This window comes from Ornithorhynchus anatinus, chromosome 8 (assembly GCF_004115215.2).
Source record: "Ornithorhynchus anatinus isolate Pmale09 chromosome 8, mOrnAna1.pri.v4, whole genome shotgun sequence".
Taxonomy (NCBI): domain Eukaryota; kingdom Metazoa; phylum Chordata; class Mammalia; order Monotremata; family Ornithorhynchidae; genus Ornithorhynchus; species Ornithorhynchus anatinus.
The window spans coordinates 46,688,819-46,713,032 of record NC_041735.1 but is presented as its reverse complement, the minus strand read 5'-3'; the positions used below and the strand labels follow the sequence as shown (position 1 = coordinate 46,713,032).

The 24,214-nt window shown below is 45.7% G+C and overlaps 1 protein-coding gene across 1 annotated transcript in view; it reads right to left on the bottom strand.

Annotated features, from left to right (window-relative positions):
- Positions 1-50: 50 nt before the first annotated feature.
- The window catches only part of LOC114813900 (retinoic acid receptor beta-like), a 29,131-nt gene continuing 4,967 nt past the window's right edge, over positions 51-24,214 (bottom strand). Inside the window, exons 4-7 of the mRNA XM_039912814.1 lie at positions 15,487-15,663; positions 4,245-4,449; positions 3,261-3,419; positions 51-1,571 (exon numbers count right to left, since the gene is read on the bottom strand). Coding sequence (XP_039768748.1) covers positions 1,375-1,571; positions 3,261-3,419; positions 4,245-4,449; positions 15,487-15,663 — 738 coding nt within the window. The 3' untranslated portion in view covers positions 51-1,374. The remainder of the gene's footprint in view (positions 1,572-3,260; positions 3,420-4,244; positions 4,450-15,486; positions 15,664-24,214) is intronic.

The window sequence follows — 24,214 nt, the reverse complement described above, 5'->3', positions numbered from 1 at the left end:
TTTCTGTCTCTTTAGTGAAGATCAAATGGAAGCGAAAGCTTCCACACACCTTTTAAAATAAATATATTTTATTCTTTGCCAGGAGACTCCATGGAAAAAGGTAAACAGTATATGAACATAGAAAGCATTGTTAAACAATCTCAATGTACAAACAGAGCCAGTGAAAGTACATCACAGACTTGCTAAAATATCAAAAAAAAAAAATCCACTAGTGCTTAAATGAGACCTAAGAAACTGACACTTTTTAATCTGTTAACCACTCTACCACAGTTTTTCACTCTGCTTCATAGTGATTTAACAAGGTCAAAAGAGGCAGATTCTCTGCCCATGCCTCTGGGAGTTTTTAATGGAGAGGCCCCTAATTAGCAAGGAGGCCAGAAAATCCCCAATACCTGGCATGAATTTCTTTCGTAAGGACGGACACCAGACTTACTTACACAGTATATATAGGTGGTGGACCAGCCTCCTAGTTGTCCCATGAAATATCCCTAATGGGTTGTGTACAGGTAAACAAAAACATAGTAACACTGAAAAGTGTTTCTGCCTTGGAGGCTATCGATACTGTAAAAATGTCATATATTTTTTTTCTCCTTAAACTGCGTATCTAGACCATTAACCAAGAAGTAATAAACCACTTTCAATTTAAAGTGACATAAACAATTGAACAAATGACTTTGATTACTGAACTGGCAGTTACACTGACACAGAAGTCTCTTCTGCTAGTGCAGTGAATTTGTATGCTTTTACTGGGCAACATGGAAAAGATGCAGTCTGAGAGCATCAAAAAGAGCAAGGACAAGTTTTCATACTAACTAAATCAGAATGTCTTTAACCTTTCTTAACTGGACATGTACAAGATTCCCACTTCATAACCTCTGTGTCCTGAAAATTCTGGGAGCTGAAGACAAAACGCCTCTATCACACATCTGGCCATGGACAGTAGTTGTTTCGAAATCTTGATGCCGTGGTTATTTTGGGTATGCAAGACAAAAAGAAAGCACCAAACATCCAGTATAGAAAGAAGAAAGCAGAGCCATACATCAGTATGTACAAAGTCCTCAGAAATGGAACCAGAATTGAAATTAATTTGAAATCAGTCTTGTCATGCAATCTTGAATGTTCAGAAGAGAAAATAGAAGCTTTTAAACTAGTTTCTGGTTGCTTCAAATGGCTGATTTTAGAGTTTTAAGTTTGTATTTCTAGTTGGTTAGACAGTGAGGAGTATATATTGGTACATATGAAAAGTCTTGGTCCTTCTTGAATTTTAATATATTTTTTCAGTCCAAAAACTAAGCAGCAGTAAAAATGTTTTTTCTTGCTTTTTCATCCCTGGACAGAAGGTTTTGGGAATGTCTGAAGTAGATGGAAAATGTCTTATTGCACCAGCGGGGATTGACTGACACTGCTGTTATCCACTGAGCTAGGTGAGATGCTAGGACTGTGCTCTGCTGTATTTCCACTTGAACTTGGTGTTAATGGTTCATGTCCTTCAGAATTCTCCAGCATTTCCTGAATGAGGGGTGGCATTGATCCAGGAATTTCCATTTTCAATGTAATCACACGTTCTGCACCTTTTTATACAAACAAAAACAAATTGATTAGGGCACAAGGTCTTAAGATTTGACTTATATCATACAGTAGATCTAGCCTTGAATTTAATCAGAACTTTACCAGTGCACTTTGAAATTTTGAAGGCATTTCCATTTAGGAGTCACCGTGCATGGGCTGTGAAAGCCTCCAATTTTTACTTTCACTTTGTAAAAAATCAAACTACAACACTATGGTGATGCTGGGCTTCATAAAAATGCCATTATGACACACAAACAATTCTGAGTGATAAGAGGGCTGTTATAAAACATCGGCATCAGATTCAAAAGGGTAGTTGTTTGAAATGGTCTATAGATGTACCGCCCCAAATTTTCAGGGGACAGCAAGACGAGACAGACCTGATACTCAATTATAGTCTATTCAGCAGCTTAAAGAACCATTTATTGCATCGAAGAAATGTCTCAACTCTTTTGAAACACAGTTTTTGATTACTTTCCTTAAGTGTTGCTAATGTTTTACCCTAGACTGAGGTGCAGTGCCTAGCACCCTCGCAAAAAAGTGCACAACTCAATGCATTGCTAACAAGGGGAAACTTGGTCCTGCCCCACACCCTAACAGGTGACAAAGAACTTATCATCACACCTAAAAGTTTGAGAAATGAAAAAAACAAACCTAACAACGTCAAGTATCTGTTTGAAATTCTGCAATGCTAAGAAGAGACTAAAAGTCCATTTTCTTTATAAATATAAGACAATTTTCTCGGGGCCCAAAATTACTCTTGCTTATTGGGAGGAGCATTTTAGCACTTTCAGACTACCAGGAGACTGGTGAGTATTGCTGAATTAATTGTTGTATGAATTAAATGGTCCCCTAGTAACTTGAAAGAGTTGACAATCATCTAATCATGTCTAATCTACAAGCAGGGTTGGGACAAGGGGATTTATTATCTGAGAAAAAATTAGATTAATTCAGATTCTAATTATCACTTTCACTTTCCCAGTTGAAAATGTACAAGGCTTCCTCCTGGTTAAAAAAAAAAAACAAAAACCCAAAAAACTAAAAAAAATAAATTTTTACTCCTGTACCAAACAAGGAGCATGATGTCTTTCACCTACTGTTCACCACACATATTCTCCATGAGATGATGTGCATTGTTCAGTGGTGTACAGTGAGGAGGACCTTTCCAGTTGTTGCTGGTTCCCCATCATGCAGTAGTCTGTAGGGCATTTTCTAGGAGTACAGCTGACCTCCTCAACATAAAGGAGCTGGTTTAAGTGCAGAGACTGAGGGTAAGCAAGAGCTACAGGATGGCTCTGCCTTGACAACCAATAACCATACTATAAATAAGGGCAAGATATTTACTTTCATGTTTGAAGTTTCCTGGTCCAAAATAAAGGCAGGGATGGCCTCTCTCAAAAAAGACCAAGTGTGAAAAATGGGAAAGGAATATACAAAGTAAATGTATTTAAATTCCTCTACTATTTCTGTGGTATTGAAATGGGGCATTCAGTATTTATCACTACTTGTCTTTTGCTAAATAGCTGCCACTATTTAGGGAAAGTGTTAAATAGGATTTTATAGGTTGTTTTCATTTTTTTTGAACTTCAATTTAGAAAATAACCTGTTCGAATAAAATTCTTTTAAAGAAAACCTTCCATAAACTGAGCCTGAGATAAATACTAAAGCACAAATGGGACGAACCCCAAGTATACCTTTTGCACTGATGCTGCGGAGATCTGTGATTTTCATTAAGATCTTTGGAAACATATGAGGCTTGCTGGGTCGTCTCTTCCTAATGTATATTTTCAGAGCTTCAAGCAATGGTTCTTGTAACTTATCCACTTTAATGGGTTCCTCAAGGTCCTGGCGGTCTAGAAAGGAGAAAGTATTACCTCATTAGTACCCACATAAAAATGATCACTGCACTTTCTTATCCAAACAATTCCACGTCCCCTTGGATTGCTCAGTAATCCACTGAATTTACCTCATTTCCTCGCCCCCTAATGCTACAAGTTGCCATCAGCAACATTAAAGTCTGACAGAACCAAACCTTTTAAGACATCAGATGCCTTAATTTTGTGATTCCATTGAATATGCGCGCCTTGGCAGAGTTGCTTGAAAGTGAGTACACTTTATCGGTGAAAGAATCAACCACTTTCTGCTTTAGATTTCATCCAGAACATTGCCTTCGCTGACCAGAGGGTGGCATTATTGAACTGAAAGTAAATTCTAGTCACAGGTGACTGTTGCTTGAAATACTAAAGTTGCTCCTTAATTAAAACCATTATTTTTAACCATTTGTATTATAGGGTTGGCCGTGATCAAACTTTAGACTTCAAATTTGAAGAGTAAGTACTGTGTGTGGGCCCCTCGAATAAAAGCACTTAGATTCTGGTTGGACTTTACAACACGGAAGTCCACTATGCGAAAACAGTTTTTCCAAAAAGGAATTCACCTTCCAAAGGTTTGAGACTTACTACTCATACCAGGGGCAGTTGGAGAAATAGTGTTCTTACATTTCCGGTGAGGAAGAAAGGGTTTAAATGTAAAGATGCATTTACGGTAAAAAGAAAAGCCTCGATTGCTATTCGGGTGCTTTATCTCAAGAGGGGGAAAGTTGCCCAATTTGGGATTTTTTTTCCTATCTGGGGGGGTGGGGGTGTTGTTTTTTCCTATAGAGCCCTTTCATGCCATACCTCCACAGATTAAGCAGATGGCACTAAGAAGGCCAGTCTCTGTGTCATCCATTTCCAAAGGCAGGAGCTGATTGGCAAAGGTGAACACAAGGTCAGTTAAAGGACCAAATCCAGCGTTGTGCATCTGAGTTCGGTTCAGGGTAAGGCCATCTGAAAATGTCATGGTGTCTTGCTCTGGTGTGTATCTTGTGCAAATTCTAAGAATCTGTGGGGAGAAAAATATAAGATTTAGATGGATTTACTCTTGAAAAGGTTGGTTACAAAACCGTACAAGAATCCTAGCTAGGAAAGTCAGAAACTACAAAGAGAAAAGAACCCCAAATCTCTGAGCCTGAATTTCATAAATATCTTTGCAATAATTTTCAAATTTACACAAGGAAATTTACCATCTTTAAAGTCTCTCTCAATTTAATAAACTGGGCAATTTTCAGCATGGAGTTAATAATAATAATGTTGGTATTTGTTAAGCGCTTACTATGTGCCGAGCACTGTTCTAAGCGCTGGGGTAGACACAGGGGAATCGGGTTGTCCCACGTGGGGCTCACAGTCTTAATCCCCATTTTACAGATGAGGTAACTGAGGCACCGAGAAGTTAAGTGACTTGCCCAAAGTCACACAGCTGACAAATGGCCGAGCTGGGATTTGAACCCATGACCTCTGACTCCAAAGCCCGTGCTCTTTCCACTGAGCCACGCTGCTTCTCTTTTATTTACCTCCACCCAAATAACATGACTGTTGTAAAACGCTGAAGCCGGTTTCTCGCCCCTTGAGCTTGGAAGCTGTTTCCTAGGGACTAGAAAACCCAAACTCCAAAAAAGAACCTCATTAAAATCCCATTTTTCTACCATGTTCCTTGCCACAAACTAGGGTTACCTGCCAGAGATCCAGTCCCTTCTCTGTGCTTTGGCCTAGAAGAGTTTTAAGATTGGAATCCTCTCTCTATGTTCTGATCTGTATGAAACATCGCCAAGGTCTGCTATTTATGTTGGGCCTCAGCCTCACACAAGTCTTGTTTTAGCAGATTAGTTACCAACTTAAGGAGCTGAGTAAGAACATGATTTTCAAAATGTACCCTCAATTTGAAAAATCTGAATTCTCACTGCACTTCACTGAAATTTTTCCACAAATTGGTATGTAGAGGACAGCTTTATCAATTCACTGCTCAGGGACAGACCTTTTGGAGGGGACCTTAATTCCAAACATAAAACTATTGACCCAGTGTGAACTTTTCTTTCTACACGCAGCCAAAATAGGAATGGGGCAAGTTCAATCTTCGGGGCCATCAGCATCTGGAGTGCAGAACTGGGTTAATAATAATGATGGCATTTGTTAAGTGCTTGCTGGGGTGGAAACAGTGCTTAGTACAGTGCTTGGCACACAGCAAATCGAGATGGACACAGTCCCTGACCCATGTGGGGCTGTTTCAATCCCCATTTTACAGATGAAGTAACTGAGGCACAGAGAAGGGAACTGACTTGCCCTGGATCACACAGCAGAGAAGTGGTGGAGCCAGGATTAGAACCCATGACCTTCTGACTCCCAGACCTGTGTTCTATCCACTATGCCACACTGCTTCTGGTTACATTCCTGCAGCTCCGGGTGGCCATTAGTGTTGCCTCAAAGCCCCCCTTGAGGTTTCCTTCACCAGGATGTCTGACTGACAGGGCCCTTCCAGCCCAATGCCACCACTGTCATAGAGGGCCTTGGCACAGCCCAAGATGCAGAGAGCATCCGTCCGGAGCCCCAGGCCCCTGGCCAAATCTCAGCCCAGTAGGAACAGGGCCACAACTGGTCTGTGCCAGTCCAAGCAAGTTTCAGGCAAAATCTTTGACCAAGTCAATTTGCTGTAAGTCACTCTTTAGGCCATTAAGAATTAGGGACAGAATTAAATATTTTGTCCCAGATGGGAGTTAGTTTTCATTCTGTGCAGACAGCGACAAGAGGGAGAAAGAGGGGGAGGCAGCTTGTTTTCTACTGAATGACTACAAGAATGCAGCCCCTAAACCTGCTGAAGCTAGGAGGGTCAGTCTCCTCTTAACCGCACCGCTCACTAATGATGTGCCTTGGTTGAGACAATCTTTCCACTTATAAACACACCTATTTAGCAACTAAAGTGATCCCAGCAATTCTGGGCCCCCTCTTTTTTCCCCCCAAACACTGAGAAAACAACCCACAACAAGGGGAACAACCTTGCATGAGCTGGATAAGGTCATCTAGTCACCCACATTCTTCATTTTCACAATACAACTTTATCTGGGCTGGACTGTATTTACTTCCTGGAGAGCTAGTCTTTGTCTCAAGAATGTAACAGAATCTTTACATAAACAGGACCCGATATGAATAGGGTCGCTTTAAAAGCATTGTGCAAATCAGTTGTTCTCAAACTCATTTTCCCCTCATGGATCTTTAGCATAGAGTAGCTTTGTTTGGAGAATCTCACTACTAATTTCTAGTTCTTCCCCAAAATTAGCTTCCCATGGGGATGATAAAAGCCAATGCCCTCCTCAACTGTGTGAAATGGAGTGGTGGGAAGGGAACACATCTCCCAACTCTGCTTTACTCAACTCTCCCAAAAGCACTGTACTCAGTATTTGGGAGAGTACAGAACACATTCCCTATCCACAGTGAGAGGGGGGAAAACATATATTAATATAAATAATTTGTAATTTATAGATATGTGGGACTTGAGGAGAAAGAAGACCCAAGAGCACTCCTGCTCTATAAACACTAAACAAGCACTACCGGCTCTAAAGTCAGATTATAGGGACAGTCAAAAAAAGACACAGGCTTGGCGAAACAGGAAAGGCTTAAAGTCAATACACCACGACAAACACAAAACTATACTCAACCTGCATTAAAAGACTACTCTGATTCAGCTTTTACACTAGTACAGACTGGAGTTTGCCCTGCACTCCCCCTTACAGTCCAGATCAGTGAAGTTTTGCTGTATCATATCTGATGTTCAAGAAGTATTCTGTTTTGAAGGAGAACTATTTTCTGAAGATCTGTACCCATGTCTCGTTGGTAGTTGGGTCTCCAACTTATTTTTACGACAAAATACTTAGAAAAAGGCCTCAAGTTAGAAAAAGAAGAACGGTGCCACAATGTACTGAGGGTAACGAAACAAGGTACAAACAAGGCTATGAGACAGAAGGCAAACAGATGAGGAATGTGAGTCCTGAAGGGAGGAATACTGACTGCCTTGTTATAAATTAAAAGGAAAAGGGCAAAAAGAAACCAATTCACTGTCTAGCACACATCCTCTGAACATCTTTAAGGACTTTGGCTTCTGGAAAGGAACCAAGTATTTTGATTTTTGTCACACTTAAGTCAAATGCTTCTGGCAGTGATAAAGTTATTTTTTTTTCCAGACTGAAATGTCCTTTGTTTTAAAGAATGGTACTTTATCTGGCACTACCAACACACAGGCCTCATGAGTTCCATAAAAATAGCAGCAAAAGCAGCCACGTGGGCTCACCCAAGGAAAGCGTTGCCTTGGGACTAGTTGTCTTTTCAAAGCAGTTATTGATTCAAACTCCATATTGTCCAAAGATAAAATGACCATCTTCGCTCTCTTTGGGAAACTTTCAGCTCCCAGCCTTTACATTCCAGGTAAGCCCACCTGTCTAAAGGGGTTTCTGTTTTCAAGACTTGGGTGCCAAAGTCTGAAGGAAACTGGACTCCTCTAGAAGTGTCTTCCTGGCCCCAGAAACATGGATCCATCATAAAAACATGATCCTTACTCTCCAAGAGTTTACAATCTAACACCCAGCCAAGACAAACACAATCACACCCATACAACACTAGTGTCAGTGGCACAGATATAAAAGACTCATATGAACAATAAAAAGGAGTACACTAGCCGTGGGGCGTAGGGTGGGGGAGTTAGGGGTTTCCCTAGAGTGACAGATGGAGTTCACCTGGAGAGGGGCAATACATGTTTGTTTGAGAGACAGGAAGTAGGCTTGCTGGTGAGAGTGGATTGTGATTGTAGGTTGGCCCTTCAAAATGCTCAATATCTGTGAATAATTCTCACTCTTCTAATATAAAACCTTTCAGCAGAAGACATTTTAAACTTCCAGAGGGAAAGGTCCCTCTGTTACACAGACCCGACAGTCTCGGTTAGAGCTTCACTCAATCAGTGTGCCTGTCTGCGCTGTAGCTCACGCAACCCCACTCCCTCATTTAATGATGCGGACCCCACTCCCTCATTTAATGATGCGGACTCCGGAGGGTTTCCTTCCAAGATCTCACTTCCAAGTCTGCCACTTTTAGGACAGGATTCCTCTTGTTAAAAACTGGGGTGTGGATAGTTGGGGAAGGTTTGAAGGAGGTGGGGAAGGCTCAGAGCTGAAGGACACAAGGGGTTGGAGGGAGTTCCACGGCCTGAGGACAACGTGAGCAAGGGTTGGAGGTGGGACTAGTTTAGCGCTTACTACGTGTCAAGCACTGTTCTGAACACTGGGATAGATACAAGTTATTCAGGTTCGATGCAGTCCTTGTCCCATATGGGCTCACAGTCTTAATCCTCACTTTACAGATGAGGAAACTGAGGCCCAGAGAATTTAAGTGACAAGTAGCGGAGGTGGGATTAGAACCTGGGTCCTACTGTCTCCCAGGCCCGTGCTCTATCCACTGGCCACCCTGCAGGGCTGTGGGACCCTGAGGTATTTATTAATTTAGGGGAGACCTGCGCATGCTTGAAGGGAGAGTTTAAGAAACCATCTGGAGGGGAGCAATTTGAAGAAAGCAGAAAAAGAGGAGAGACTGGGAGTAAGTGATTTTAGAGATGAGAGGTAGTAGGTACAGGTAGAGGGGTAGAGTTTTCAAAACTGGCTGGAGATATCCTATCTTGAGAGACAGCCTGGAAGGAGGAAGAAAGGAGGAGGTAGTAGACTGATGAGACGGTGAGGCAGGGAGGGAGCATGGGTTCTTTTTATCAACAAAGTAGTTGGTGAGATCATCAGGGTCGGTTTGGGGACTAGGGACACTGGGGGCCTCAGGAGAGAATTAGGGGTTTGGAAGAGTTGGCATGGGAGGAGAGGAGTGGCTGAGCGGAGCAGAGCAAGCTGAATTAGAGCAGGAGAGAATGAACTAGAAGAGGCCAAAGTCAGCCCTGACACTGTTTCCGCCAGCTGCACTCAGCTGTGTGAACGCAGGAACGAAGGAAGCAGCCCCTGAGGGTGACCTCCCCCTCAACACAAAAAATGACAACTCAATATAAAAAATGGGGCATGATTTTGTGTACCCTGAATCAAGGGCCATATCTAAATTGGCAGGATTTGGCAATGAATTCAGAGAAAGGATTTACATAGCTCCACTTTACACATGTAGGTGGTTCCCCCCCTCCCCCAAATGTCCCACAACCATTGGCATCACATCCATCCGGGATAGGGGAAAAAGGAAACCCCCAGTTACAGTAGGGATTTGGAGGATCCTGTCATTGACCGTAATTTATCGAATGACTGTAATTTATCGAATGACCATGAATCAAAGTGTACTCCTTTTTATTGTTCATTTGAGTCTTTTATATCTCAGTATTTATTGAGAGCTTTTAGTGCTCACTGCTTCTAGTGCTCACTGCTGACCTCAGTGTAAAATGACTAATGAATTTTAATACAAGGGTCCCGGTCCCTAAGGAGCTCACAATCTACAGGGGCCAAACAGCACATATACAAATGAACACACAGTTCAACGCTAGCCATCCCGAAACCATATATATCTAGCCAGCGCTAACCCCAAGAATAGAGAAATGTACCACAGGATAATTCCTAAGGAGGAGAAAGGGGTGAAGAATGAAAGGGCATCTGGATGCTGGAGCCTGGCAGAGATGTTCTGAAAAGCTTCTGGAGAGGAGGTGGACCAAATGGACAGCTTTAAAGGAGAGAAGGCGCATCGTTTGGTGGAGGATGGGGAGGAAGGCGTTCGATAAGGAGGAAGAGATGAAGGGAACAGTGTTTCTAGGGCAAGAGCAAGCAAGTTTGCACATTTGGAGCAGGCAGTTATGACTACCTGAATAGTTCAATCACTTGGGCTGTCCCTGGCTCCCAATAGTATGGACAACTGGGAGCTGCTTGTATTAGCAAGGTGTCAGGTAATCAATTAGCAAGAAGACTGTAAGCTCGTTGTGAGCAGGAACATGTCTGACAACTCTGTTATATAATAATGTTGGTATTTGTTAAGCGCTTACTATGTGCCGAGCACTGTTCTAAGCGCTGGGGTATTGTTATACTGCATTTTCCCAAGTGCTTAGTACAGTGCTCTGCACACAGTAAGTGGTCAATAAATACGACTAACTAAATAGCACCCGGGGCGGGTGGTGGTGGTGTTTCAAAAGTCATGCTGGGGGGCCCCGACACTGGTTGGCTATCACAGGCCCACCAGCACCAGCCACAACACCCCACCACAGCCGCTCCTCCCAGAACACAAGTTAGGAGAGGATGTGATGGAAGGATTAGGGCCCACCCATCTTTGGGCATTAGGTGTCTGTATGGACAGAACGTGGTGACGAAGAAACGGCTGTGGTTACACATGTGGTGTCGGTCAAGGCATGCATACATCAACACAAGTTTTCATTAAGTCAGTCGGGAAGTTGACTTTCTGAGCGCCCTTTCTCCCTCTTCACTCATACTTCTCACTGAACTGAATCTCGTTCACCCCACACATCCTATCCGTTACCAAGACGTGCCGGTTTCACCTCTACAATATCGCCAAGATCCGCCCTTTCCTCTCCACCCAAACGGCTACTTTACTGCTAAGGGCTGTCGTTATATCCCGGCTAGACTACTGTGTCAGCCTTCTCTCTGACCTCCCTTCCTCCTCTCTCGCCCCGCTCCAGTCTATTCTTCACTCCGCTGCCCGGCTCATCTTCCTGCAGAAACGATCTGGGCATGTCACTCCCCTTCTTAAACACCTCCAGTGGTTGCCTATCAACCTCCGCTCCAAACAAAAACTCCTCACTCTAGACTTCAAGGCTCTCCATCCCCTTGCCCCTCCCTACCTCTCCTCCCTTCTCTCTTTCCACTGCCCACCCCGCACGCTCCACTCCTCTGCCGCCCACCTCCTCACCGTCCGTCGGTCTCGCCAATCCTGTCGACCCCCGGGCCACGTCCTCCCGCAGTCCTGGAACGCCCTCCCTCCTCACCTCCGCCAAACTAATTCTCTTCCCCTCTTCAAAACCCTACTTAAAACTCACCTCCTCCAAGAGGCCTTCCCAGACTGAGCTCCCCTTCTCCCTCTACTCCCTCTACCGCCCCCCCTTCACCTCTCCGCAGCTTAACCCTCTTTTCCCCCCATCTCCCTCTGCTCCTCCCCCTTTCCCTTCCCATCCCCTCAGCACTGTACTCATCTGCTCAACTGTATATATTTTCATTACCCTATTTATTTTGTTAATGAAATATACATCGCCTCGATTCTATTTAGTTGCCATTGTTTTTACGAGATGTTCTTCCCCTTGACTCTATTTATTGCCATTGTTCTCGTCTGTCCGTCTCCCCCGATTAGACTGTGAACCCGTCAAACGGCAGGGACTGTCTCTATCGGTTGCCGACTTGTTCATTCCAAGCGCTTAGTACAGTGCTCTGCACATGGTAAGCGCTCAATAAATACTACTGAATGAATGAATGAATCAAATGAGATATTTGTGTGTGTGTCAGAGAGACAGAGAGAGAGAGAGAAAGAAACCAAAAAATTACTTAAAACAGAAATTTCAAATAAAAAACAAAACCCCACCTCTTTCTGGTTCTTCCTAAAAAATCTACATTAAATAAAGATATGGGATTGCATGATTTTCCCAACTGTTGTCAGGTACAGCAAGGTTAAATGGATATGCAGGGTATTTCACAGATAGTATATGCACCACATGTTGCTTCAGTTGTTATGGTAATTACTCCTTTTTCCTTTTAAACAGCCCATAAAACAGTCACATAAACCCGGCATAAATGTCTGGAGAAAGTGTTAGGGGCTCTTCAAAGCAGCCACAGCTGATTATGCTCTGAATTACACAACTAGGATTGGTTTGCTACTGCTGCCCTTGGCCATTCTGCACGCCTGCCCGAACTGGACCTCACCTCCTTGTTGGTTTACGTCTGGAGAGGCAACCCCTCCTCCGGAGGACGGATCTCCTGAGATGTACCTTGCCTTGAATCACGGTGGCCCCAAATCCTCCCTTTTGAGAAACCAAATCCGTCGCAGCTTTCACAAATAACAATCATGCCCTAGACCTCACAGTGATTAAAACCTGCCCTGTGTGTGTGTCGGAGCTGAGGTCAAGCATAATAATAATAGTAATTGTTAAGTGCTTCCTATGTGCGGTTCACAATCTTATTCCCCATTTCACAGATGAGGTAACTGAGACGCAGAGAAGTTAAGTGACCTGCCCAAGATCACACGGCAAACATGTGGCAGAGCTAGGATTAGAACCCAGGTCCTTCTGACTCCCAGATCTGTGCTCTATTCCACTCGCTCTCTTGGATCAAAGGCCTGGAGGCCTCAAAACTCCTAGTGAAGCCCCAAGCGGAATATCCACCCATAACGGTTTGGTCAGTTGGGATGCCCTACAGGAAGGCTCAGCTTTGTGCACCACTGGGACTACGTTAGGAACTGCCCCTAAGGTGGGCCACAACCAACCTCCGAGTCCAACACATGTTTGTTTCCTCTGGAAGAGAGGAGAGCTTTGGGCTCTCCGGCAGTCGGGATGGCATCTGGCCGCCAACAAGCATTCCTAGGAAGTGATCGAGAAGCACAATATCTTTGGAGAGGTGGTTTCAGTGGTTTGAGGATTGGGGAGAGGCGAGGAATAGACATTAATAATAATGTTGGCATTTGTTAAGCGCTTACTATGTGCAGAGCACTGTTCTAAGCGCTGGGGTAGATACAGGATAATCAGGTTGTCCCACGTGAGGCTCACAGTCTTAATCCCCATTTTACAGATGAGGTAACTGAGACACAGAAAAGTTAAGTGACTTGCCCACAGTCACACAGCTGACAAGTGGCACTCCTTCAACCTCATGATTATAAATCAGTTCTCTTTCCCCAGTGCTGCCGCAGCACAGGGTATAGACGATGTCAAGCTTAACAGACTACTGTATGCCTTCTGGTGTAAGAAGAACCTAACTCTCTCATCCTAACAGTGCTAACAACAACAGGCCTGCAATTAGTCCTAGATGGCTCCGTCTCGCTGAGAGATCAAATAAACGGTGATATGGACCACGATGAGGCAATTCGGGAGGAATGGAAACCACTCGGACGGGGGTTGGACGGGGACAATGAGAGGCTGATCTAGAGGTCGGCAGGGCAAGCCTGGCTTCCCCTTTTCTGGGCTAGAGAATCATCTCTGCCTCCCTCAGTTTCCCAGATAAGAGCATCCTGCAAAACATCTTCCTCCAGGGAAGAAGGAAAGGTTGGGCAGTTAAAATCCCTTCTGAAGAATGTGGTTTGAAATTGTGCATTTTTAGGGATTCTAAGGCATGGGCCCGGGAGTCAGAAGGTCTTGGGTTCTAATCCCAGCTCCGTCATATGTCTGTTGTGTGACCTTGGGCAAGTCACTTCACTTCTCTGAGCCTCAGTTACCTCATCTGTAAAAATGGGCAGTAAGGGTGTGAGCCCCATGTGGAATGGGGACACTGTCCAACCTGAGTGACTTGTATCTACTCCAGCACTTAGAACAGTGCTTGGCACATAGTAAGTACTTAACAAGTACCATAATTATTATCAATGACCAATGCCACTGATGCTCAGAAATAAGGTCCCGGCTGAGGCCAATGCCACAGAGTCGTCTGGTTCCGAACGCTGTCTCCTCCTGGAATTTGGCCCATACCCAGTGGTACTGATGAGGCTACAGCCCTTGGCCTCTGCCTGGGGCAGAGGAGCCGGGTGATGGCCAGTCCTGGGGACAGAGCTGACCTGTACCTCTCCAGCCCAAACGACGTTCCTTGTAGTGGCCGACTGCCCGGATCGCTTGGGAGCCAGGCCGCTGGGGGTTTGGAGGCAGTGAGAGGTGATCTCGTAGTGGTTGGGTTCTCCTTGTGCTCCAGTCTGATCGTGAACATAAGGTTTTATATTTACCTAAGGTGCTGGCTACAGGGGTGTCCAAGAGTCTCTTCTACAGGTCCCTCTAGGGAGCAGGAAGCAACGACAACTCGCCTCCCAAAGCTACAAGGAAGAAAGTGCAGGCGGTGGGGCCAGACTCAAGGTCAGAAGCCACAACTTCTGGCTGCTGGCCTGCCTGATGCTGGTTAGATGCCTATTCTAGTGGGTAGAAGCTTGCCTGGGTTTAAGGGGACCTGGATCTCCCCCGGCTCTGGCACTCGGTTGCCATGTGAGCAACGAAGGCCCTTAATATCCCTGGACTTTGACTTCTTTATCTGAGAAATAGGGACAATAGCCACGCCGACTTACCCTGCTGAGACGTGAAAGCCTGCCCAGGGAAATATCTCTGAACCTTTGTGAATTAAGTCCCTGCCTAATATGGAGACATCATTCTAGGATACTCCACCTGACACCTCTCTCAAACAATTTCCCTGACGTCTCCCAGTCTAAATCCTTGCCTTGGCTTGGTCAGTGGCCTCCCTGCCACTAAAACATGCAGTTTCCACTTCATTCCTCTCCTTTTCAGTAATGAGTGAAGCAGCGTGGCCTGGTGGAAATAGTATGGGACACTTGACTGCTGTGTGACCTTGGGCAAGAAACAACTTCTCTGAGCCTCAGTTACCTCATCTGTAAAATGGGGATTAAGATTGGGAACCCTAGCTATTAAGACTGGGAACCCTAGCTAGGACAGGGACTGTGTCCAATCCAATTACCTTGAATCTAGCGCAGCGCTTGATACAGTGCCTGGTGCATAGTAAACACTTAACAAATACTACAGTCATCATCATTACTATTTCCACTTCTCCCTGAACCACGGGCTTTTCAGGGAAGGGAGGAGCAGATAATAACCGAGTGACGTAAGAGAGTCGCAACCTACTCTACTCTTTCATCTGCTCTGGCTCACCTTCCTGGGGATCGAAAGGGACTTTGGGAGATGGCTCCCAAGTCCCAGGTTGGAGGGGGGTCAGTCCATCTCCTGTGTGTCCACACTGCATTCCTGCCTCAGTTCCTGGATTTACCCAAGGACAGGCAGCCAACAGAAACGCTCTATCCCGCACCCTTCCAGGACCTGGCCTTGGGTGGCCGCACCTGCCCCTCAGGGCCTCTTCCTCTGTTCCCCGCACACTCCCGAAGAGCGCAGAAAGGTACGTACCAAGATGTCCAGACAGGCGGCTTTGAGGAGGGTGATCTGGTCTGCGATGGTCAGGCCGGTGAAGCCGGGCAGGCGCTTTGCAAATTCCACAATTTTGATGATGCACTTGGTCGCCAGTTCACTGAATTTGTCCCAGAGCCCCAGATCCAGCCGGACCCGATGGTCTGCACTAGAATTCTAAAGGGGGAGAAAACACATCATCAATCCCCCTCCTTCCATTCAGGGAAGAGACTGACTGGCCCATCTGAACGGGCAAGGTTATCTGCTCCATGGGCTTTCTAATAAGGCGCTGCCCTTCCAGGCATTTCTGGAAAGGTTGCTGTGGAGGTTGCTCCCAGCCTGGACTCGGAATAGATCTCAGTGGCTTATAGTTGTTGAGGGCATGTGGCCCGGAAGCCAAATAAGCTTACACACCTCCACGTGCTGCTTATTCTTCCCCTAGACCATTGCAGGGGCCCGGGGGAGGCAGACAGTTCTCCCTGGCATTCCAACAATTGCCGAGAGAAGGAGCCAGATACCATTGCGCTCCCAGGAAAACAAAGGATGCCTGGCTTTTCCTATTAGAAAAGCTGCTATTATTAGTAAGTATTTTCTCACTTCTCCCAGCCACTGCAATTCCTTCATGCTCTGAGGGGGATCATCTCACCCAACGCTAGACTGTTTCCAGGAGTCATAGCTAAGCAGACTCTAATCCCAAGATGTCATGCCACCCAGACGTGTTGGTGAAAGACCTACGGTGGACGCTCCCCCTCCTCTCTCTGTCACTGGAGGAATCCAAAAGCAGTTGGGCCATTTTCACTCTCCGGGTTTCAAACGCTGCACATTATTCCACTGTTAGGGCCCAAATCACATCTAGGCTGGCCGACAGCAATACCCAACTCCCACATTTTCCAACCCTGATTTTTCCTCCTAATGTCTTCATGGTGGTCACTTACGGCAGACCCACACATTGAGGTGGTGGGGGGAAAGAAATTCAGAAGTTGCGGGAATATGTTCAAAATTCCCTCCTGAGAAATACATGCCTCCACGGCCCACCTAAGACAGAAAGCTCATCTCCTCAAGCACCGGGTCTGAAGCTGGCAGCTTCCCCAGCTCCCGGCTCTCAGAACCCAGTCAATCATGAGAAAAGTTTGGGAAAAGAAGAGGAGGTTAGTGAACTGAGGAGAAGCAGCCCCCTGGCCATTTTAACAGAGGTGACCCTGAGGGATTTAGGACAGAACGCAGGAGAGGTTTTCCAGGTTGGGGTCCAGAGGCCAGGACCCCTGGAGAGTGAGGCTCCCACCCCCAAAGTATTTGGAGGGGGCGGTGTGTGGAGGGTGTGTGTGTGTGTGTGTGCGTGTGGTGGCGGTGGGAGGAGAGTGAATGTGAAACTTAGCAAGCCGACTCCTACGGTATCTCAAGACCCTGAGGGAAGAGACTGATTTTAGAAACCAACAACTCACCAGGTAATTTAAACTCTTGTAGAAGGCCCCCGCAGCTCTGCTTTAAAGGTTGTTCATACTAAAAGGAGAGGCTGAAATGGTCACTGCCCTGGGTTTGGGCCCAGCACATGGGGAGATGTGGCTTCCGACTGCACCAAGGGCCAAGAGAAGCAGTGTGGCCTAATGGAAAGACCACAGGCCTGGGATTTGGAGGATCCGGGTTCTAAACTCTGCTCTGCCACTTGTCTGCTGTGTGACCTTGGGCAAGTTAGTTCACTTTTCTGGGCCTCAGTTACCTCGTCTGAAAAATGGGGATTAAGACAGTGAGTCCCACGTGGGACATGGACGTGTGTCCAACCTGATTAGTTTGTATCTACCCCAGCACTTAGTACAGTGCCTGGAACATAGTAAGCACCCAAAAAATACCATAAAATAAGAAAAAAAACTTGATTTTTCTGTTTCCGACGCTGCAGCCTGAGACTGCTCGGAGGCAATCAGATGTCAGCCACTTCTCATCCACCCCACTAGCCCAAGAAGGACAGAAAAAGGCCGGGGGCAGAGGAAAAATGGTCCCCCAAAACAAGCACCCTTGGCCCACCTGAGCTCCGGCCATGTTTGGTCACCAGAACCAAGGCTTCGACCTCATGTCCCTAAGCCTTGCCCAGCTTTAATTTCCCAGTTCTGACCTGTCCCAGGGGCCAAAAAAACCAGCTTGCGCTTAATGACAGCAGCGAAAGCCGGAGAGAAGCCTGCATATCCGGGAGTCAAGAAAATGCCTTTCAAGCGGCCGAAAGTTAACAGCCATTGTTTCCACTCCCGAAACATTTCTTTCCCTTAGTGAGTATGCATCCTTCAGATTTATTTTATTTCCTCCTCAAGGACCTTGGTGAAATACAGTACACTGGGGTAAAAATAAGATCAAGATGTGCAGTCATTCAGGCTGTAATTAAATTTAATAGGCAGTTTATCCAGTTCATAGAAAGATGGCATGGAATAGAGCTACACAAAGCAGAGCCTAAAGCAGGAAATCATTTTACAATAGGGTATCCATCTGGAAAAAACGACATTGCATGAAACCAGCAAGTGTGAACGAAATCTTCATCAGCATCATATGAGGTTACTTTATCATGCTACAGTGCTGGGAAAGAGAAGTTTGACGCGCCTTCTATTAAAAATAATGCACAGCAGTCTTAACAAAATGTAAATCTAACTCACTATTATGCAAACTGAAGGGAAGAGGCAGTTAATAAAACACAAAATAACCTGGTGTTTTATTATACCGGTCGCTGGATTCATAGACATGGGACCTAAAATGACTTCTATATTATCTTCCAAAGGCGGCAAATGGAAAGCTTTTTCCCATTTGGCTTGGTAATGAAGGCAGTTAGAAGTTGAGCTGAAAACAGCTACGTTTTTCAGCAGCATTTCTGAATATGGAAAACAATGAGTGGGTTCTACATGAGCGCAGAGATGAAAGAGGAGGCGGGCAGCAGTTGGAAAAAGCAAGCACACCCGCAAGAGAAACGAGGACGAGGCACCGTCCGAGTCTTCCCCACTCCCTCCCCCCACACTGCCTGCTTGTTCTCTCCACAGAGGGGCCAATGGAAGGCGGTGAATTCTGCTGACTGTGCTCTCGGAGCACTGTTTGGGGCTGTGCTACTGCACACCCTCTCTGAGTGTCCTCATGCACACGCTTAAGGACCGCACTTCCCTGAATGCCCGACCGCCGCACATATGGCAGAACAATGCTCTACTGCACCCTGGTGACATCTTTAGCAGCAGCAAAACCCAACTACACTATGAAATCCAATTAAAGGGCCATTTTTGCCACACAAATTGATCCCTTTCTTCAATCATTTGTGTTCTCCCCTGCAATCTGCCGCATCTCTGAGTAACATTACTTTTGGAATGAGGTAGTCACAGAGGCCCATAAACAGCAGCGGAATCACTGGTGTCTTTAAAATCCAGTTTACACAGGCTCCGAGGCCCCACTGTGGCTTAATCGGGACATGTGCTATTCTTCCCCTTAGCAGAGAAGGAATGCTTTCCTCCGGTTCTGGAGAGCCAGGTTTGCTTCCGGGCCAGAAAGAGGGTGGAAAACGACAGAGGGCCAAGGCAGCTCATTTAACCAATCTGTGCCCGCTCCAAAGTGAAAGCAGATCCTTTGTCTTTCCCTTGCAGACGACAAGCTCCTTGTGGGCAGGAAATGCATCTACCAATCTGTGGGATCGTACTTCCCTAAGCATTTAGTACAGTGCTATGCAAACAAGCAATGCTCAATAAATACAACCGACTGAGTGATTGATTGACAGAGGCTGGCTGAAGGGAGTCCTTGGTCTCAAAGTCCCCTTCGCTGCTGTCTCCTTGTTCACGTCCTCCCTTCGGCCTGGAACATACTCCTCCTTCGTAGCCTGCAGATCAGTGCTGATCCCAACTTCAAAGCCCTTCTGTAATCATGTCTCCATCAGGCGGCCTTCTTACCTGTATCCTCTATCCCTGCCCACTGAGCACCCCGAGGGACACGGCCCATGTCTAATTCCCACCTGTGTCTTCTCTCCCAATCAATCCATCATATTTATTGAGTGCTTACTGCATGCAGGGCATTGTACTAAGCGCTCAACATAATAGAGTAGACATACTGCCTGCCCACAATGAGCTTAGTCTAGTACAGTGTTCTGCATGCATTAAGTGCTTAATAAATACTATTATTAAACTACCCCTACTGCCCCTTCAATTTATCATATTTATTGAGCACTTACTGTGCTCAGAACATTGTACTAAAGGCTGGGGAGTGTACAACAGATTTGGTAGGCACTTTTCCTGCTCACGATGACCTTATTGAGTCGAGTCTGGATACGTTCCCTGCCCCTTCAAACACTTCGTCATCTAAGCACTTGGGAATCCACACCCGCCACCCACAGAAGAGACTCAGGTATACATCTTTATATTCTAGTGCCTCCCTCACCTGCAATTTGAGTGTAGATTGTAAACTACATTGTAAACTCCTTAAGGGCAGGTATCATATGCCTTCTAACTCCACTGTGCCCTCTGAAGCACTTAGTAGAGGGCTCCAACTCAGTAAAACACTCAATGAATACCACTGGTTGGTGATGTCAAGATTGCCAGTGTACTTCCTCTTTCTTCACTGTTTCTTCCTGCTCACCGGGGTGACATGTAAAGTAGCTTCCAGTTCCTATAGTTCCACTCAAGAGAGCCATGAGGGTCATATGGATGACATGGGATACAGTCTCCTATCAAAAATGACAGATGGGTCTCAGTCCTCAGACTTCAAGGGTCTGAGACTCCAGGACCAAGAATCCCTGCAGAAAATCACAATGGAATTGATTCTAGTGCTGAGGGTGGGGTTGCCACCTCCCAGGGGGATCTCCCGGCTGGTATTCTGTGAATAGAACTAGTCCTTGGGGGAGCAGGTCGGGGAGAAAAAGAACAGGCGACACACTGCTTAAAAGGCAGCAGAGGCCCCTTTGGAAGGAAATAGTGGACCTGATGCTGAAACTCTCATGAGGCAGAAGCCTGCTGTTGAAGTGGCCTGGAAGTCAGAGAACTTAAGGTCTAATTTTGGCTCTATCACTTGCCTGCTGTGTGACTTTGGGTGAGTCACTTAACTTCTCTGGGTCTCAGTAACCTCATCTGTAAAATGAGGATTCAATACCCATTCTCCTTCCCAATGGACTGTGAGCCCCATGTGGGACAGAGACTGTGCCTGACCTGATGTTCTTGTATCTACCCTCGGGCTAAGTACAGTGCTTGCCACAGAGTAAGCACTTAACAAATACTATCATTAATCAATCAATAGTATTTATTGAGTTAGAACATTGTACTAAGTGCTTGGGAGAATTTAATACAACAGACTTAATAGACATGTCCCTTACCCATGAGGAGCTTACTATCTATGGGAGAAGCACAACTGCCACATAATAATAATGCTGGTATTTGTTAAGCGCTTACTATGTGCCGAGCACTGTTCTAAGCACTGGGGTAGACACAGGGGAATCAGGTTGTCCCAGGTGGGGCTCACAGTCTTAATCCCCATTTTACAGATGAGGTAACTGAGGCCCAGAGAAGTTAAGTGACTTGCCCACAGTCACACAGCTGACAAGTGGCCGAGCCGGGATTCGAACTCATGACCTCTGACTCTAAAGCCCGTGCTCTTTCCACTGAGCCACGCTGCTTCTCATATGCCACTAGCGCTTAAATCACAGGAGCTGAGCTCGGGCCCGAGTGAGTTTTCTGCTCCAACGGCCAAAATATGAAATCCAGTCACCAGTATGACGAGCTCACTATAATCTTCATGCCCTACTCAAAGATACCAACGCTACCAGCAGCGCAAATGAATCTCACCTGGAAAACCTAACTCTTCGGGTTTCAGGGGCCAGCATTTGTATACACATATTTATATTGTATTAAGTTGTGGAAGCAAAAGGGTGGGCCAGACAATCGCTCGCTAAATTTCCATTTGAGCTCAGCTTTCACTGACTCAATCAGCTGAAATTACCCGATGACTGGAATACATACAAGCATTTGGCCTGCATGTTTCAACTTGGATAAACCATATAAAAGTTTGCCAAAAATCTATGCTCTGATTGCCTAAATTCCTAATCTTTTGGAAAAGAAAAATGACATTTCATTTCAAAGAATCAAAATGCGAACGAAAGAACTGCTCTTTTTTCTACATGGTATTTCTCTTGGAAATCTATTTTGCCATTCAGCGATAGAGTCTGAAATCATTTACTAAGTAGGTTAAGGGCTTCTTGAGTCTTGGGATCTTGAATTCACGAGTCCCATGGATGGCGGCTCATGCCATGTGACACCCTGCAATTTGCCTAAAGACCAGCGTGGAGCAAAGCTGCCAACTGGACAAAGGTAAGCCCTGGGTAGAAGGAGCAGTCTGACCCAGAGGGCCAGAACTCACACACACACGAGTCTCATGTGCATTTGACCTTTTTTATTTATGATATCTGTTAAGCTCTTACTATGGGTCAAGTACTCTTCAAAGTGCTGGGGTAGATGCAAGATTAACCCGTTAGACACAGTACCTGTCTCATATAGGGCTCCCAGTTTAAGTCTGAGGGAGGAGGATTTAATCCCCATTGTACAGAAGAGGCAACTGAGGCACTGAAAAGTTAAGGGGCTTGCCCAAGATTACACAGCAGACAGGTGGCGGAGCCAGAATTAGAACCCAGGCCTTCTGACTCCCAGGCCCATGCTCTTTCCGTTAGGCCATGCTGCTTCCTTTGCTGGTGGGCTCTGGCAATGGGACCCAGGCCTACAGCTGAAAAGCTTGTGAATCCTGGGTGAATAGTTAGGACGCTTCTCACGGGGCTGGTGATTGTGCGGGATCGTACCTCTACCTCCATGTTTCCTAACTGATGTTCTGAGTCTGATTTGTAAAGCTAAACTGGACTGACATAAGCTGAGGCTTTGAATCTCACCAGTTGAACTGACAACCAGAACCTCTTAAAAGCAGCAAAGCATGGTTTAGTGGGCAGACCACAGGCTTGAGAGTCAGACAGTCATGTAAAGTAACTTCCAGTTCCCATAGTTCAGGTCAAGAGAGCCATGAGGATCATATGGATGACATGCCAAGAATAGATGGATAGAGTCTCCCATCAAAAACGATGGTCATGGGTTCTAATTCTGACTCTGCCAGTTGTCTGCTCTGTGACCTTGGGTAAATCACTTCACCTCTCTAAGCCTCACTTACCTCATCTGAAAAATGGGGATTAAGACTGTGAGCCCCAAATGGGACAGGGACCTTAACCAACTTGATTAGCTTGTGTCTACCTCAGAGCTTAAAGCAGTGCTTGGCACATAGTAAGCACTTAACAAATACCATTATTATAATTATTATTAGTAATAATAAAAGGCTGTCCCCAGCCCCAGTTTAGGGAGTTACTGAACTCTCGTCCCCTTCTCACTCCCTTGCAGAACAACCAGTCTGCCTGCGGGAGTGGTCTTAGGCAAGTCACTTCACTTCTCTGTACCTCAGTTCCCTCATCTTTAAAATGGGGATTGAGACTGTGAGCCCTACGTGACCAACCCCATTTGCCTGTATCCACACCAGTGCTTAATATAACACCTGGAACATAGTAAGCACTTAAATACCATAATCTAATTTCATTTTTAAGGTCCATAATACTTTCCAGTCACCCTCAAAAATCAATGAAAAATAATACCTAATCTCTCTTCTTAACAGTATAGTAATTACAGTATCTCTTAAGCACTTATTATCTTTCAAGCCCTATTGTAAGTACTGGGGTAGATACAAGTTAATCAGATTGCACACAATCTCTGTCCCACAAGGGACTCACAATTTAAGTGGGAGGGAGAACAGGACTGAATCCCCATGCTATAGATGAGGAAACTGAGGCACAAAATAATTAGGTGACTTGTTCTCGTCTGTCTTTGTTAGAGTGGAAGCCGTTTGAGGATGGGGAATGTGGCTTGTGTTTCGGTCGTGCCTTCCCAAGCGCCTAGCACAGTGCAACACAGTCACTGGACATTCAGTCAATAGTTGCAGTAGCAATACTAGTGATAGTAACAGTAGTCTGCCACTACTGACTTGCAGCCTATACCAGCCTGCCCTGATCTAGAATTTGAGAGAAGCAAAGTGGTATAGTGGATAGAGCAGGGGCCTGGGAGTCAGCGGGACCTGGGTTCTAATCCTGCCACCACCACCATCTTGTCTGCTGTGTGAACTTGGGCAAGTCACTTCACTTCTCTCTGCCTCAGTTTCCTCATCTGGGGAGTAAGACTGTGAGTCCTATCTGGGACAGGGACTGTGTCCAACTCAATTACCTTGTATCCACCTCAGTGCTTAGAACAGTGCCTGGCACACAGTAAGTGCTTAACACACACCACAATTATTATTAGTTGCAGACACTGCTGTTCTGGAGGTCCTGTGTCCTCGCGTTTCTACTACTGCAATCTGCGCCCCTGGGAGTCCCTCGAAGGCCAGCACCCCAACCTGATTCATCCTCAGTTGAGTGCAGCGCTGGCACTCGGGCTCCAGCAGGCCCTCAGTCAGTAATCAATCAACAGTACTAAGCGCCTATATGTGGTGGAGCACTATACCAAGCAACAGGGAAAATCTAAAAGTTAGTAGACACTATCCTTGCATCGAAGGATCTTACATCTAATAGTATTAATTGAGGGCCCACTCCATGCACAACACGATACTGGGAGCTTGGGACAGTCCAACATCTTTATTAAGCACTTACTGGATACAGAGTAAGATCCTGGAGGGCGGGGATCATGTCGACACTACTGGACTCTCCCAAGTGCTG